Source organism: Enhydra lutris, unplaced genomic scaffold (genome assembly GCF_002288905.1).
Source record: "Enhydra lutris kenyoni isolate GAN:26980312 unplaced genomic scaffold, ASM228890v2 scaffoldscaffold3, whole genome shotgun sequence".
NCBI lineage: Eukaryota > Metazoa > Chordata > Mammalia > Carnivora > Mustelidae > Enhydra > Enhydra lutris.
Genome location: NW_019154087.1, coordinates 39878142 through 39892400, shown reverse-complemented (window position 1 = coordinate 39892400; position 14259 = coordinate 39878142). Strand labels below are relative to the sequence as shown.

General features: G+C 36.6%; 1 protein-coding gene across 2 annotated transcripts in view; it reads right to left on the bottom strand.

Annotated features, from left to right (window-relative positions):
• Positions 1 to 14259, bottom strand: part of LOC111156558 (family with sequence similarity 13 member A) — a 335168-nt gene that overhangs the window by 265945 nt on the left and 54964 nt on the right. For both annotated transcript variants that reach the window (XM_022517539.1, XM_022517545.1), the window contains exon 4: positions 4869 to 5046. In XM_022517539.1, the coding sequence (XP_022373247.1) occupies positions 4869 to 5046 (178 nt within the window). The remainder of the gene's footprint in view (positions 1 to 4868; positions 5047 to 14259) is intronic.

The following is a 14259-nucleotide window of genomic DNA, read 5'->3' as shown; positions in this document are numbered from 1 at the left end:
TATAACACTGTAGATTGACTATACTGGAATTAAAATGTAAAAAGGAAAAGGCAACTCAGAATGAGAGAAAATATTTGTATACCCTATATTTAATAAGGGACTTACATCCAAAATAATGAAAGACTTCTAACTCAATAATAAAGAAAAGCTGATTAAAATTTGGATAGAGAATCTGCACAGACACTTCCCCCAAAATATACCAATGGCCAATCAATACATGAAAAGATATTCAACATCTGGGAAATGCAAATCAAAACAATGAGATACCTGGGTGCCTGGGTGGCTCAGTTAAGGATTAACTTAGTCAGTCAGTTAACTCAATCAGTAAAGGATCTGCCTTCGGCTCAGGTCATGATCCCAGGGTCCTGGAATCGAGCCCCAAGTTGGGCTCCCTGCTCAGCAGGGAGCCTGCTTTTCCCTCTCTTTCTGCCTTTCCTCCCTATTCCTGAGCTCTCTCTCTCTCAAATAAATAAATAAAATCTTTAAAAAACAGAAACAAAACCAAAAACAATGACATACTACTTACCAGGGAAATTCCAAAATTCCTCTGAAAGAGAAAATTTGATAGAGAAATAAAGGAGCACAAGAACGAGGCATATAAAAGCCAGAAACAAACTCATGTGTGCGTGCGAAGTTAGTATGTGATAGAGTTGACACTGTCAATTAGCAAACGCTGATGCTGCTCAGTGTATTATTTGGCAGCAAGTAGCTATCTATTTGAAGAAAATCAAACTGGATCTATATATGACACATGATAAATTCTAAATAAAAGTGAAGAGGTAATCATAAAAAAAACTATAAATAAAACAGAAGAATATATATCATAATATCTTGGTTATTATTAAGACAATATTTTAAGTAAGAACTAGTATTCAGGTTTATTATTAAGCAAGATACAAATCCCAATAAACAGAAAAAGGAAGAGTTGACAAATCCAAGTAAATTAAAAATTTAAAAGTTTTTAATATAATAAATCACCATAAAACTAAGAGGCAAACAGAATAGGAAAAAACTTCTGTAACTTTTTTAGCAAAGAATTAATTTCTAGAAAACCTAAAGAACTCCTATAAAGCAAGAAGAGCCACAGGTATAAAATAAAGTAAAAAGCAAGCACAAGACAGAAGCAGAAACTACAGAGAAACACAAATACTAATGCCACCCACCACATAAATCTAAAATATATATACAATCTCAAAAATAATTCAGAGAGCATTTTTTCCCACTAGAGCAAGAAGTATTTAAATGTGTGTTAAAACTCAGTATAGCAAGGTTACAGGGAAAGGAGTATTCCTAAACACCAATGGAAGAATAATATAAATTGTTACAGCCTCATGAACAGCACCACACATTAATTTTAAAATGCATAAACCCCTTAGCCAAGCAATTCCACTTATAGGTTATCTATTCTAGAGAAATAGTTTCAGATGTACATAAAGAGTTACAACACTCAATATGTTCACTACCACTCTGTCTTAATACATAAGAACTGACACCTCAGTGCTTATCATTACCGGGAAAATTAACCGAGTTAGGGAGAATTCGTGATATTCAATAGTTAAAGAATGGGATATGTAAGTAGAGTGATATTATAAGTTCCACTGCTACTGTAAAAAAAAAAAATAAAGCTTCATAATATATGCACCACAATAAGACTTACATTTAAAAATTGAAGATTTATGGCCATGTTCAGAAATAAGGAAGGAAGGCTATCTACCTAGTGGTTATGGATTTTATCCCTAAGAAGAAGAGGTTGGCATGGGATTGTTTATTTTTATCCTATATACCTCTATATTATTTGAGTATTTACAATGATAATATTACATGATCATCTAAACTTAATAAACAAATAACTGGAATTACATGTTGAAAATCTGTAATTACAGAGCCACCCAGAAGCCCAGCATTCAGAGTACCAAACATTCACCTTGTTGGTGAATTTGAATTTTTGGTGCACTTTCTTCCATTTTATGATCATAAATTTCATAGCCAATACCTTTTTATATCTGAAATTTTATGTTCTTTCAAAAGTTAACACTATTTCACGAGAATGTTCCCTTATTTAAAAAACAAACAAACAAAAACTCTTCCTCGTCCATTGACTAAGACAATATATTCACCTTGGGTATCAGAAAAGCATTTCCTTTGTCTTTTTGTGGTTCATGTGACAATTATCCTTGAATCTTAGTCCATACATGTGATAAAGATGGTCAGTGGAAAGCTAAGAGGAAAGCTAAGTGTGGTCACTGGAGTTCAAGTGTTTGCTTTTCCTTAACCTAGACAGAGGAACTTCAAGAACAACATAAACCACTTCTGCCTCTTTAGAATCAAGCAGATAAGGAAGACAGTATAGAATTTGGTAAGAGCTCAATAAACAGCTATTTTTATTTTTTTTAAAGATTTTATTTATTTATTTGACAGAGAGAGAGAGATCGCAAGTAGGCAGAGAGAGAGGAGGAATCAAGCTCCCCGCTGAGCAGAGAGCCCAATGCGGGGCTCTATCCCAGGACCCTGAGATCATGACCTAAGCCGAAGGCAAAGGCCTAACCCACTGAGCCATCCAGGTGTCCCAATAAACAGTTCTTTTAAAAATTACACTCTATTTCAATGAGAAAAGTACCTAGTGGCAACTTCTATATTTGTAAGTTTAGAAATACATACCAAGTTGATCACACCAATACACCTGTACTTAATGCCATTGAACTGTATACTTAAAAAAATGGTAAAATGGTAAATTTTGTTATGTATATTTTACAATACAAAAAGCTTAAAAGCTATACTGATTAGTATTTGATTGAAGCAGGTTATCAAAAATTCTAGATCGAGGCCAATCCAGTAAGTTAGCCATAAAGTATTGATCTGTGTGTTATAAAATAAGCTCTCTAGGGGCACCTGGGTGGCTCAGCTGGTTAAGTTTGACTTCAGCTCAGATCTTGGTCTCAGGGTCCTGGGATGGAGCCCAATGTTGGGTTCTGCACTCAGTGGGGAGTCTGTTCTCCTCTTCCCACTCTTCTGCATGTTCTCGTGCTCTCTCTCAATCTTAAATAAAAAAATAAAATCTTTTTTAAAAACCTATTCTATTTAAAAATTCGTTTTCACCTCTCTTAGAATCTAGGGTCTCAAAATTACTGAACAGTTTTCTGCTTAATTTCTTACATGTAGATCACCAAAGGTTTATTCTGAACGTAGGAGTAAAAAGAATAAATACAGCTTATTTCACTAACACAAAATTCATGAGTAAGAAGTTAGTGCAGCTTATGTTTGAGATATTTACTCATGAGACCCTAAATTATCCTCTGAAATGCTACTATTTAAAATTTAAATCTCGGGATGCCTGGGTGGCTCAGTTAAGCATCTGACTTCAGCTCAGGTCATGATCCCAGGGTCCTGGGATAGAGTCCTGCATCAGGCTCCTTGCTCATTGGCTAGCCTGCTTCTCCCTCTGCTTGCCACTCTCCCTGCTTTTGCTCACTCTCTCTGACAAATAAATAAAATCTTTAAAAAAAATTTTTTTTTAAATGTAAATCTCTAAGTTACAATGGGAATAGTTATTAAAGTAGAACTTCTTGAGGCACTTTTGTGGCTCAGTCGGTTAAGCGTCTGACTCTTGATTTCAGCTCAGTTCATGATCTCATGGATCCTGAGATCCAGCCCCAGGGAAGGCTCTGTGCTGAGCGGGGAGACTACTTGAAGATTCTTTCCCTCCACCCCTCCCCGCCCTTGTGTACACATGTGCTCGCATGTGCTCTCCTCTCTCCCTCTTTCTCAAATAAACGTTTTTGTTTTTTTTTAAACATAGAACTTCCTGCCATAGGTTATGAATGTCCTGGAACCCTGGACTACCATGATCTAAGCCAGAGTTTATACTGAACGGTTATTCTGAGGACTGTAATATTTGTAGTTCTGGGTTGATGAATGAGTCTATAGGTTAACTGACTGTATAAGCAGATACACTACTTTAAAAATTGCTGAGAATTTATGAGAGCTTTTAAAGTGAGTATATTCTTTCTCTGTCCTTATAACTAGAAGAAATATGTTTGATAACAGTGGGGATTAATAGGTTAATAGGAGAGTTAAAAGAAAAGTCCCTGGATTTCAAAATCATGTTTCACATATCAACAATTGAGGACCTTTAAGGAATAAAAAGGAAAAGAAAATATAAAGTTTTACAAAAATTCTTGTGGCCAGTGTTATAGCACCCACCAAAGAGAGAAGTTCATTTATTCCTAAAGTCTAGTTTATTCCTAGGAAACAAATGTAGCAAAGGTTATGTTTTTCTGTCACTGACAAACTGAGCTTATATTTTTCTATCTATTAACAATGATTTTATCACTTTAATAAATTATGCAATATATTGTACTCCTTCCATTTCTGCTAATCAATGCTTCAGATTAAAAAATTTTTTTTAAGGATTTTATTTATTTGAGAGAGAAAGAGAGAGCATGAAAGAGGTGAGGGGCTGAGGGAGAAGCTGGCTCCCTGATGAGCAGAGGGCCTGATGTGGGACTTGATCCTGGGACTCCAGGATCATGACCTGAGCCGAAGGCAGTTGCTTAACCAACTGAGCCACCCAGGTGCCCCAGATTAAAATGTTTAAATGTCCTTTTTAGTGAAAGTAAAACTTATTTCCAGAATTCTAAATAAAGTTGTTGGAAATATTGTAAATTATGGTTTTTGCGAAAAGGCGCATGTGCCGTCTTCAAAATTGGGATGAAAAACAAGGCCAAAATTCCCAATAGCAAGATAGAACTCCTCCAACATAAATTGGCTGACTTTTCAGTCTGAAACATGATTCTACAACCCAAGTGATTTCAGGCAGTAATAAAGAAAAAGTGGTATGTAATATTAAAAGCAAAACTCCACTAACTTACTGAAAGCAATTTGGCCCAAATACAGTGGCGAGATTGTGAACATTCATGCGGTTCTGCACATGGTGCTTGGCTACTTTTGTCAAGAACTGGCATAGGTACTTGAGGAGGCAGTAGTGGGTGTCAGGCAGCTCTTTAATTAAGTCTCTTAAGCTACTCTCCTGAGCATCATTTCTGTCATCTGGAAAGAAAAAGAATAAAAAACGCTCTCAGGCATACTGCACAGTAACAACAACAAAAGAACAGAGGCATCATAAGGTCTAATATTTTATTCAGGAAAAATTCCTAAAGGCTTAAATAAGCCCTTGAGAAAAAAAGGGGGCAGTTTTGCCTTTTCTTTGATATTTCAGCATTGAACTTATTTTAATGTTAAAGATTTACTAACTCATTCAAGACACCCTCAAAATTAAAGCTAAAATTTACTAGTGTATAAAATGGGTTCGTATTTCACTTCTGTGTGTCCTTACCCAAAATTAAGATATAGGTTGGCTTTTTATCCATAGTGGAACCTCCCATTTGATTACGGTCTTCAAGCTCATTAAAAACAAGAATCTCTTAGTTGAATAAAATTTAATACAAGAGACATTCCTTGGTCACCATGAACAAGACTAAACTTAATCATCAGGAAATCTGTAGCTAGAGGAAACTAAAGGAAACTTTTAATCCCTACATAACTTTTTATCTCTCCCATGTCAGAGTTTAAAATTTAATATGTGCTTCTCATACAAACACCAAAAATATCTCACAGTGAGCCAAAATTCAGACATATGAAAAGTTTCCATTCTCAAAGACTTAGGTGTTTTGTCAATATCTAAATACAGAAAAGTTATTTTAAAAAATTGTATACTACCTTCTCTCAGAGGCAAACATAAATATTTTATAGCAAATACTTTAGGGGAATAATCACAACCCATCCTTTTAGGCACATGTCTAAGGCAATGAGAACTTAATCCAGTTACTACTAATATACATTGGATTCCTTAACTTAGGTCGGTTGCTTTAGCCAGTCAAGTGAATAAGAAACAGCAAAGAGAGGCAAATGTGATGCAAAGGAAGTGGATTAGTCAGTGTTACAAAATTTATGCATAACATGAGGCCATCAGAGGAAGCGAAAATCCAGAAAACATTCAAAAACTCACAGAAAGTGCTGCTAAGTGGCCAGAGAGCAAGGATCAGGAAGGTGGGTTCAGGAGTCACTTTCTGGGTTAGGATCTGGGTTCTGTCACCTGACACCTGGGTGACTTAGACTTTAAAGCTTTCCTCATTTATAAATGGGAATATTAACTACCTCATGGGGTTGTGATGAGGATTAAGTGTTTCAATTTACAAAGTACCCAAACCAGAGAGGTTGCCACATGGTAAGTGCTATGTAACTACTTGTTAGAGTAACTTCTTTTACTTTACCTTCATTAATTTGGTTTTATGAGAGCACTGAGGTATTAATGAAATGTCTTTTAATATGAATCCATTTCACCTTTATGAATGTTAGAATAAGGGATGCTGCCAAAAGTACCAATGCCAAAACCGTGTAGACTTCAATCTTTGTTAAAATCGTTTTAGAGAACATTCTATTTATGGTTGGAGTAACTATTTCTCACTGATCACCAACAATGTGGTCCAATAACCACTACAGGATTTATAGAAAAACAGTTTCTTGATATTAGAAAATTTTCACATTAAATTACTTTAAAAAAAGAAATCATATACAAATACTTCAATAATCCCTAAAAATATGGGGTGTGTTGCTTATGATGGCATTATTTTCCACTGTATTATGATCTTGACTATGTAAGAAATGGAAATAATTAAGTTTGGAGTGATTAAAAATTGAAAACTACCCCTTGCTCATACCTTTATGGTTAGAAATAAATATGAACTAAAAGAAAATGAATTCTATTTTGCCTTTTTAATTTTCTTACAGTGACTAATCCAAAGTGAATCTGGATATTTTCATGGGTATGTACTGTCTGTTTAAAACTATGGTTTAATTCTAGCATTTGAGGATACAGGCAACAGCATTCCTACAGCCTTGATAATGGGCCATTCATCTTCTGGCTCCGAAATGAAACCTCAAATCCTAAGGCAGGCAATGTGTGAAGACACCAAATTGAATAAAACAAATATTGAGAACAGTTATGAGTTTATGACAATAACATCTTTGAAAGAGAGGGAGAACTTTCATCTCTGACTTCCAAGTGTTGAAATATGATAAATAATTTTCCCAGGAAATAAATTGGCAAGTAATAGGAAGGGAGACAGATACAGTCAGAGAATCTCAAACGTAACAAAACAACATAATTCCTTTAGAGCATAAATGGAAGAATCACCAAATATCTTCTCAAAAAGAAAAAGCAGCTGAAAACATCTTCCATTTCCTATGATGGAAGATAGATTCATTGATTCACTCACTAGGCGAGTATGCAAGTGTCCTCTACCTCAGAGGCTTTAATCGCAACACACTCACTTTGAACCCTGAATATTCATAATTTACCTCCCGACTCTGTTCAAATATACTGACAGTGCAGTAAAGACCCTGATTTATTAACATAACATTTCTTGTCACCTCTTTTCCTACTAATAATGTCTTAACATACCAAGAATCTGTAATTTGTGTTGTTTCTAGAAATGTGGTAAAAATCGTTGCTACCCCTAGCCTGTAGCAATCTTATAGACAAGATTTCCTATACATGAGATTAATTGCTCAACACCTTTAAAAGAGGCTTCTAGGGGCGCATGGGTGGCTCAGTTGGTTAAGCCTCTGCCTTCAGCTCAGGTCATGATCTCAGGATCCTGGGATTGAGTCCTGCATCGGGCTCCCTGCTTGATGGGGAGTCTGCTTCTCCCTCTCCCTCTGCTCTCTTTCTTTCTGTCTCTCTCCCTCTCGCTCTCTTCCAATAAATAAAATCTTTTTAAAAAATGTTAAAAAAAAAAAATAAAGGAGGCTTCTAGAGGAATGCCTAGCACAGCAAGTGGGGGTGGGGGATGGTTGGAAAGGAAGCAGTAGTGGTGTAAATGTGCCTTTTGATGCCTCAGAGCAAAAGCTTATAATAATTACTTTATTATTGCTTGCAATAATTTTTGATTTACTGATACCTAAATATAATAAATATCACTTGCCATTTGTGCTCTTACATCAATATTGGTAATTACAATACCTCCAAGGTCTCACATTATTAAAAAAGCAAGCAAGGCTTCTATTTTTGTGAAAATTTATTCATTATACTTACACTGTGTGTAATACTTATCACATGCTTTCTGTGTGTCTGGCATTCTCTAGGGATATAGCACTGAAAACAAACTTCATGCTTTTATAAAAGTTATAATATGATGGGGGAGGACAAATAGTAGTCTAATAATATATATGTGAGTGGAAATGTAAATGCTCTGAAGAAATTAAGGCAGGATTAGTAGGAATAAAAGCAGAGTGATGTAGGGGTGGGAATGTTATTTCATTCAGCATGAGCTGGGAAGGCCACTCTGACATGGTGACAATCAAGCAGAGAGCTGAAGGAAAGGGAGAATGCTTAGCACATGCTAATGTGCTACTAATCAGTAGAAATGGCAAGGGCCAAGGCCAAGTGTTGGGAGAGTGGAAGGAAGTGAAATCAGGAGACAGTTCAGGAAAGACCCAGGGAAGATCATTACAGTCTTATTATAAACCATGTTCCCACCCCCTCAAACCTGAGTGAGGGCTTTGAGCTGTGAGATTGGACTTAAAAGGACCACTCTGGTTGCTGTGTTGAGTCTGGACTGTGAGGGGCACAGGGGAAAGCAGGCTGCCGAGCTGGGAAAGGATAGTCCCAGAGAGAGAGGCTGCTTGGTTGTCCTGGAGCAGGTAGATAGCAGTGAGATGGTAAGCCAAGGGCCATTCTGCATATAGTTCATATCTTGTTTGCTTTACATATGGAAGTTGTTTGTTTTACATATGAAAAATGCATGCATGGAATACACATTCAGTCATTCAGCAAATATTTACTGAGTGGCTCTTCTGTGCCTGGCAAAATTCTACGCATTTGGGATACATCAGAAAACACAAACAGAAATCCCTGCTCTCAGGGAACTTAGATTCTAGTAGGTGCCACCTTAAGCGATAAATACAGTAATAAGTCTCGAGGGAAGTCAAAGTACAGGTTGGGGGGGGGCGCCTGGGTGGGTCAGTGGGTTAAAGCCTCTGCCTTCAGCTCAGGTCATGATCCCAGGGTCCTGGCATCAAGCCCCTGATCCTGCTCCCTGCTCAGTGGAGAGCGTGCTCCTCCCTCCCACTTTTTGCTCTCTCTTGCTCTCTCTCTCTCTCTCTCTCTCTAATAAATAAAATCTTTAAAAAAAATTTGACTGTTTAAACTTATAGTTATTTCTAGAATTTAATTGGAATAAAAATTAGAATATAATTTATGAGCCAAAAGGTTTAAGGAAACTTTGCAGATGGAACAATGGTTAATAATTGAAATAGTCATCATTTTCCTTAACATTAATCTTTTCCTAGGACAAGAACTTTCTCCATTAGTGAAAGGAGTCATTTCAAATTACACAAATTTTCTTGAAAGCTTTCATTTGTTGTTGGGTAATTTTCACCCATTTCTCAAGCTAAAACACAAACATACAAGCACAGTATACATAGTATATGGAGAAAACTACTCAGCACTTAAAGACTGTACCATAAAAAAAATTTTGCGTTTCAGATTAAGCAGCAAACATTGAACCACGTGACAAGTATTTGTTCTCATTTAAAAATGATTATGATCATAATCAGCAATACTGAACCTATATCACAAGATGGCACTTAACCCTAATCTGGACATTTATCGTGGTGCTTGCCGTGCACTTTGATTTTTCAATGGCCATGAAGTTATACTCTACTTACAACCTTAGCCTGAGGAGGAAAAAAAAGAAACCAAAAAAACAAAACAGGCAAAATGCTAATCTCTACCATAATATATCTCAGAGCCACGAGAACGTCAGCCATTAAAAGAACCAAAATATTTAGCCTCGCGGCTCCAGATTTATCGAAGTAGCTTTTTATTTCCTCATTAAGCCTCACAAAGGATTTATGAAAACTTGCTAATCTGTTAGATAGAACAATAAGCTGTTGCTGACTTTGAAGATGAAGAAAGGTCACAAGTCTGAGCATGTGGACAGCCTCTTAAAGCCAAGAAGAAGCCAGCAAGAAAACAGGAATCTTGGCCTTACAACTCCATGGAATGAAAGAATGCCAAGAATCCAAGAGAGCATGGAACGAGCTTCTCTCCTGGAACCTTCAGATAAGTACCCAGGCTGACCAACACCTTGACATTGGCCTTGTGAACCTGGAGTAGAGACACCAGCTGAGCCCACAAACTTCTCACCCATAGAATACTGAGTTAATTTGTGTGGTTTTTAAACCACTGAATTTGTGGAAATCTGTCACAGCAGCAACAGGAGCCTAATACATCCCCAGTTAGAGAGGACTAGACTGAAGATTAATTAACTTGTCCATGTTCACACAGTTCCCATGTAGCCAAGCTGCAATTCATCAGTGGCAGTCTGACCTCAGAGTTTGTGGTCTGATCAGTGCACTCCAACAAAGTCAGATACTGCTGCTATCATTATCACAGAGCAACTACCACCCGGTCTCGTACATGTAAATGTTTAACAAATGTTTCCTGAATCAACAAATGAACAAGCAAAATTGGTAAGTTGTGGGGGTGGGAATCTTAATTCACTTACATGATAAATTATAGCTTCATAGGTCCTGAGGTGTATGTGGAGGAATGTTTTAATAAAAACCTCCATGAATGGATACAAAATGTTTTGTAGGATACGTGAGAACAAAACATGAATTATGTTTCCTTCTAAATATGCAATTGGTAAGAATGGGGAAAATAATCATACAACACCAGCTACACTGGATTAGACTGGGTTTTACAGCTGCATTTCATACCCCAGGAATGGAATCACTTCTTTAGACTGACAAGAAGCTTATCTAAACAACATAACTATATTTTCTAGTTAATGGAATCGGTATATTTCTATATAAAAGGAAAGGTTATATGTTTACAACTTTCTTGCAACCCTTGTCCATGACAAAGTTCTCAGGGCCTCACACAAATTTCTGAAAGGACAGGATGATAAAGTAACTGATAACATTTATAAATTACAGTCTTTTCTTAGACATTAGTGAAACTATGAATCTTATCTGATTAGATTCTACAAATGCAGAGGTATGCTTATTCCCAAATTAGCCAATCTACACTAATACTTCCAGCTCCCAGAATGAGCCTGCACATAAAGGCAAGGCCTACAGGATGAAAAAAGAATTAGATGATACTTTAATACTCACAGTCCCATAACACTCCCAATGATACCTAAATAGTATGTCAGCAAGTCTGTTCTGCGGGCATTTACTGAGTGCTGAATGCTTGCCAATGGGGGCAGACTGGCATAGATAAAAACACAAGAAATACATGAAATAATCTAACATCAAAATTGGGAGCTCATAGCCAGGCTAGATATCAGACACAAGCATTTAACAGCTAAAGAACCTGTTTATATGGGAACGTCAGCACACAGGAGAATAGAAAAAAAAAATTCTAGCACTTCGGAAGGGGAGCCTCCCACAATATAATATGCTAATCTTGAACAATATTGGCAATATCCCAGCTAACAAACTTGGCTCTTTCCATAAATCTAGTGCTATATTAAATGGGCAAAGTACAGTAAGTAATTTCAATGGGAATCACTTTACCACTAGTTTCCCACCCTCTAAAAGACTAGTGATTAAATGCTCAGCTGTAACGGGACTTATTTGGTGTCATATGAGATAAGCCATCAAACCCAGGGTTCTTAAGCCTCTTTTGGAAGTTGCCTCTTTCTCCCCTAAGTCCTCAAATTGTTTATGAACTCAGTGTAAAGGCTGATTATTTCCACGGGCTTAGCAAAATACTGGTATTGAGAATACAACTTAACAGCATTAGGGCAGAGCTATAGGCACCTAGCAAGTTGATCATCTATAATCCCTTCAAATTAATATTCTTTAAACTTTCATTATTTTACATGACTTGATTTTCTACTAATACAAATTATATATATAAATATCAATATATACATATATACTTATATATTAAAAATTCATTTATTAGCTCTTCTATTCCTCTTCCAGCTCACTTAAGATACTCTTCACTTAAAAACATTAGTGAAAAATACAGAATTTACTGAGGATTTCATTCAATTCACAATTCATTCTAAAAATCCCTAATAGACATTATCATCTTGGCCTTTAAGCAGCTGGTCTCCTCTCTGTTTTCCCTCTTCAAGCCCATCATCTTTCTACTATTAAAAATTCTATTCCCTGTACTACAAGAATAAAAACACAGACAATAATAGGTGTTGGCAAGGATGTAGAAAAGCTAAACCTTCATTCATTGCTGATGGAACAGAAAATAGTACAGCTATCTTGGAAAACCGTTTCTTAAAATGTTAAACAATGTCACCCTTTGACCCAGCAATTCCACTCCTAGGTAGATACCCAAGAAAAATGAAAACATATGTCCCTATGAAAACTTGTGCATAAATGTTCATAACAGTATTCATAATAATCAATAGGTAAAAACTACCCAATGTCCATCAATGGGTAAATGGATAAATGCGATATATTCATACAACAGAGAATTAGCGAGTCATAAAAAGGAACAAAGTACTGATGTTCCAACATGGATGAAACTTGAAACATATGCTAAGTGCAAAGGTCAGTCACAAAAGACCACATATTGTGTGCCTCCATTTACATGAAATGTTGGTAAGTCCAGGTACATCTATGTAGCCAGATGTACAGAGGTACATATGTCCAGGGCTGGGAGAAGTGGGGGAGGTGGAGAGGAAGGAATGGGAGTATCTGCTAATGGGTGTGGGGTTTCTTTTCTTTTGGAGTGATAAAAATGTTCTAAAACTAAATAGTGGCGATGGCAGTATTCTGAAAATACTGAACACCACTGAACTATGTACTTTAAAAAGGGCAATTTTATGTGTATAAGTTGTATGTCAATAAATTTGTTCTAAGGAAATTCTGTTGGCTTTAAAATCAAGTATAAAAAAAAAGTCAGAGGAGACCTTTTAAACATAAGCTTATCTACTTTTCCTCTTAAAACCTCACTAAAATGACAATGAAAGAATGTTTAAAAGGTATAAGCCATCTGTGCGTGCACACACACACACGCACACACATGCATACACAAAACAACCAGTTGTTCTTTTTTTTTTTTAATTTTTATTTATTTATTTGACAGAGATCACAAGTAGGCAGAGAGACAGGCAGAGAGAGAGGCAGAGAGAGAGGAAGGGAAGCAGGCTCCCTGCTGAGCAGAGAGCCCGATGTGGGGCTCTATCCCAGGACTCTGGGATCATGACCTGAGCCGAAGGCAGAGGCTTTAACCCACTGAGCCACCCAGGCGCCCACAACCAGTTGTTCTAATGCAGATTAGCTGCTCAACCACAGACTCTCTATCCAAGTTTTCATAATCCCACTCACCACTCAATGCTATCTCCTCGGGTCAAAAAGGAAAATAAAGATATATAATGGGCTCAGGAAACGAAAGATCTAGTTATCAGGATCTACAATCTTAGAGATCATGGGGGGTTATATAGACAAATAATATTTTCCTGTCACAGGAATCTGGAGGGAAGTAGAACCAACTGGAATGTCATCAAATATATAGAGTTAGATGTGGGAACCTCGTTTTCCTGGCACCATGTTTCCAATTTATTCCAGTGGAGGTTTTGCACATTTGACTGACTGGCTCCTTGGGCAAATATGCAGGTGGCAACCTTGAACTCTTCTCTGGATTTAGGTCTACCCAGAAAAATCAAAGTTTATATATTTGGCATTGCTTATAGAAAACCTAAGAGGCACATACTGAAAATGCAAAGGGCTTAAATATGGAGTTTAGTGTAATGATTCTGGTTTTTCATAGAAACAAATTTGAGGGTTGAATAATTTCAAAAGAAAAGGAATTTCTCAGTAAGAAGGAATTAACCTGGGGAAGGAAATATGTCATATACTTCCTATGGAGCTCATGCTATCCAAAGAATGATTATGTAATAACTAGTATTGTAACTAGCCAACATTTGCATGGTATTTTAAAATCTGCAAAGCAAAACTCCAACAATATAAATGGCATTATGATACATAGTATGGATAAAAGACAGGCTTAACTCAAACTTACTCTAGTTGTCTTTTGGTTTTGTTAACTGTTTCCTTTGCTGTGCAAAAGCTTTTGATCTTGATAAAATCCCAATAGTTCATTTTTGCCCTTGCTTCCCTTGCCTTTGGCGATGTTCCTAGGAAGATGTTGCTGTGGCTGAGGTCAAAGAGGTTGCTGCCTGTGTTCTCCTCAAGGATTTTGATGGATTCCTTTCTCACATG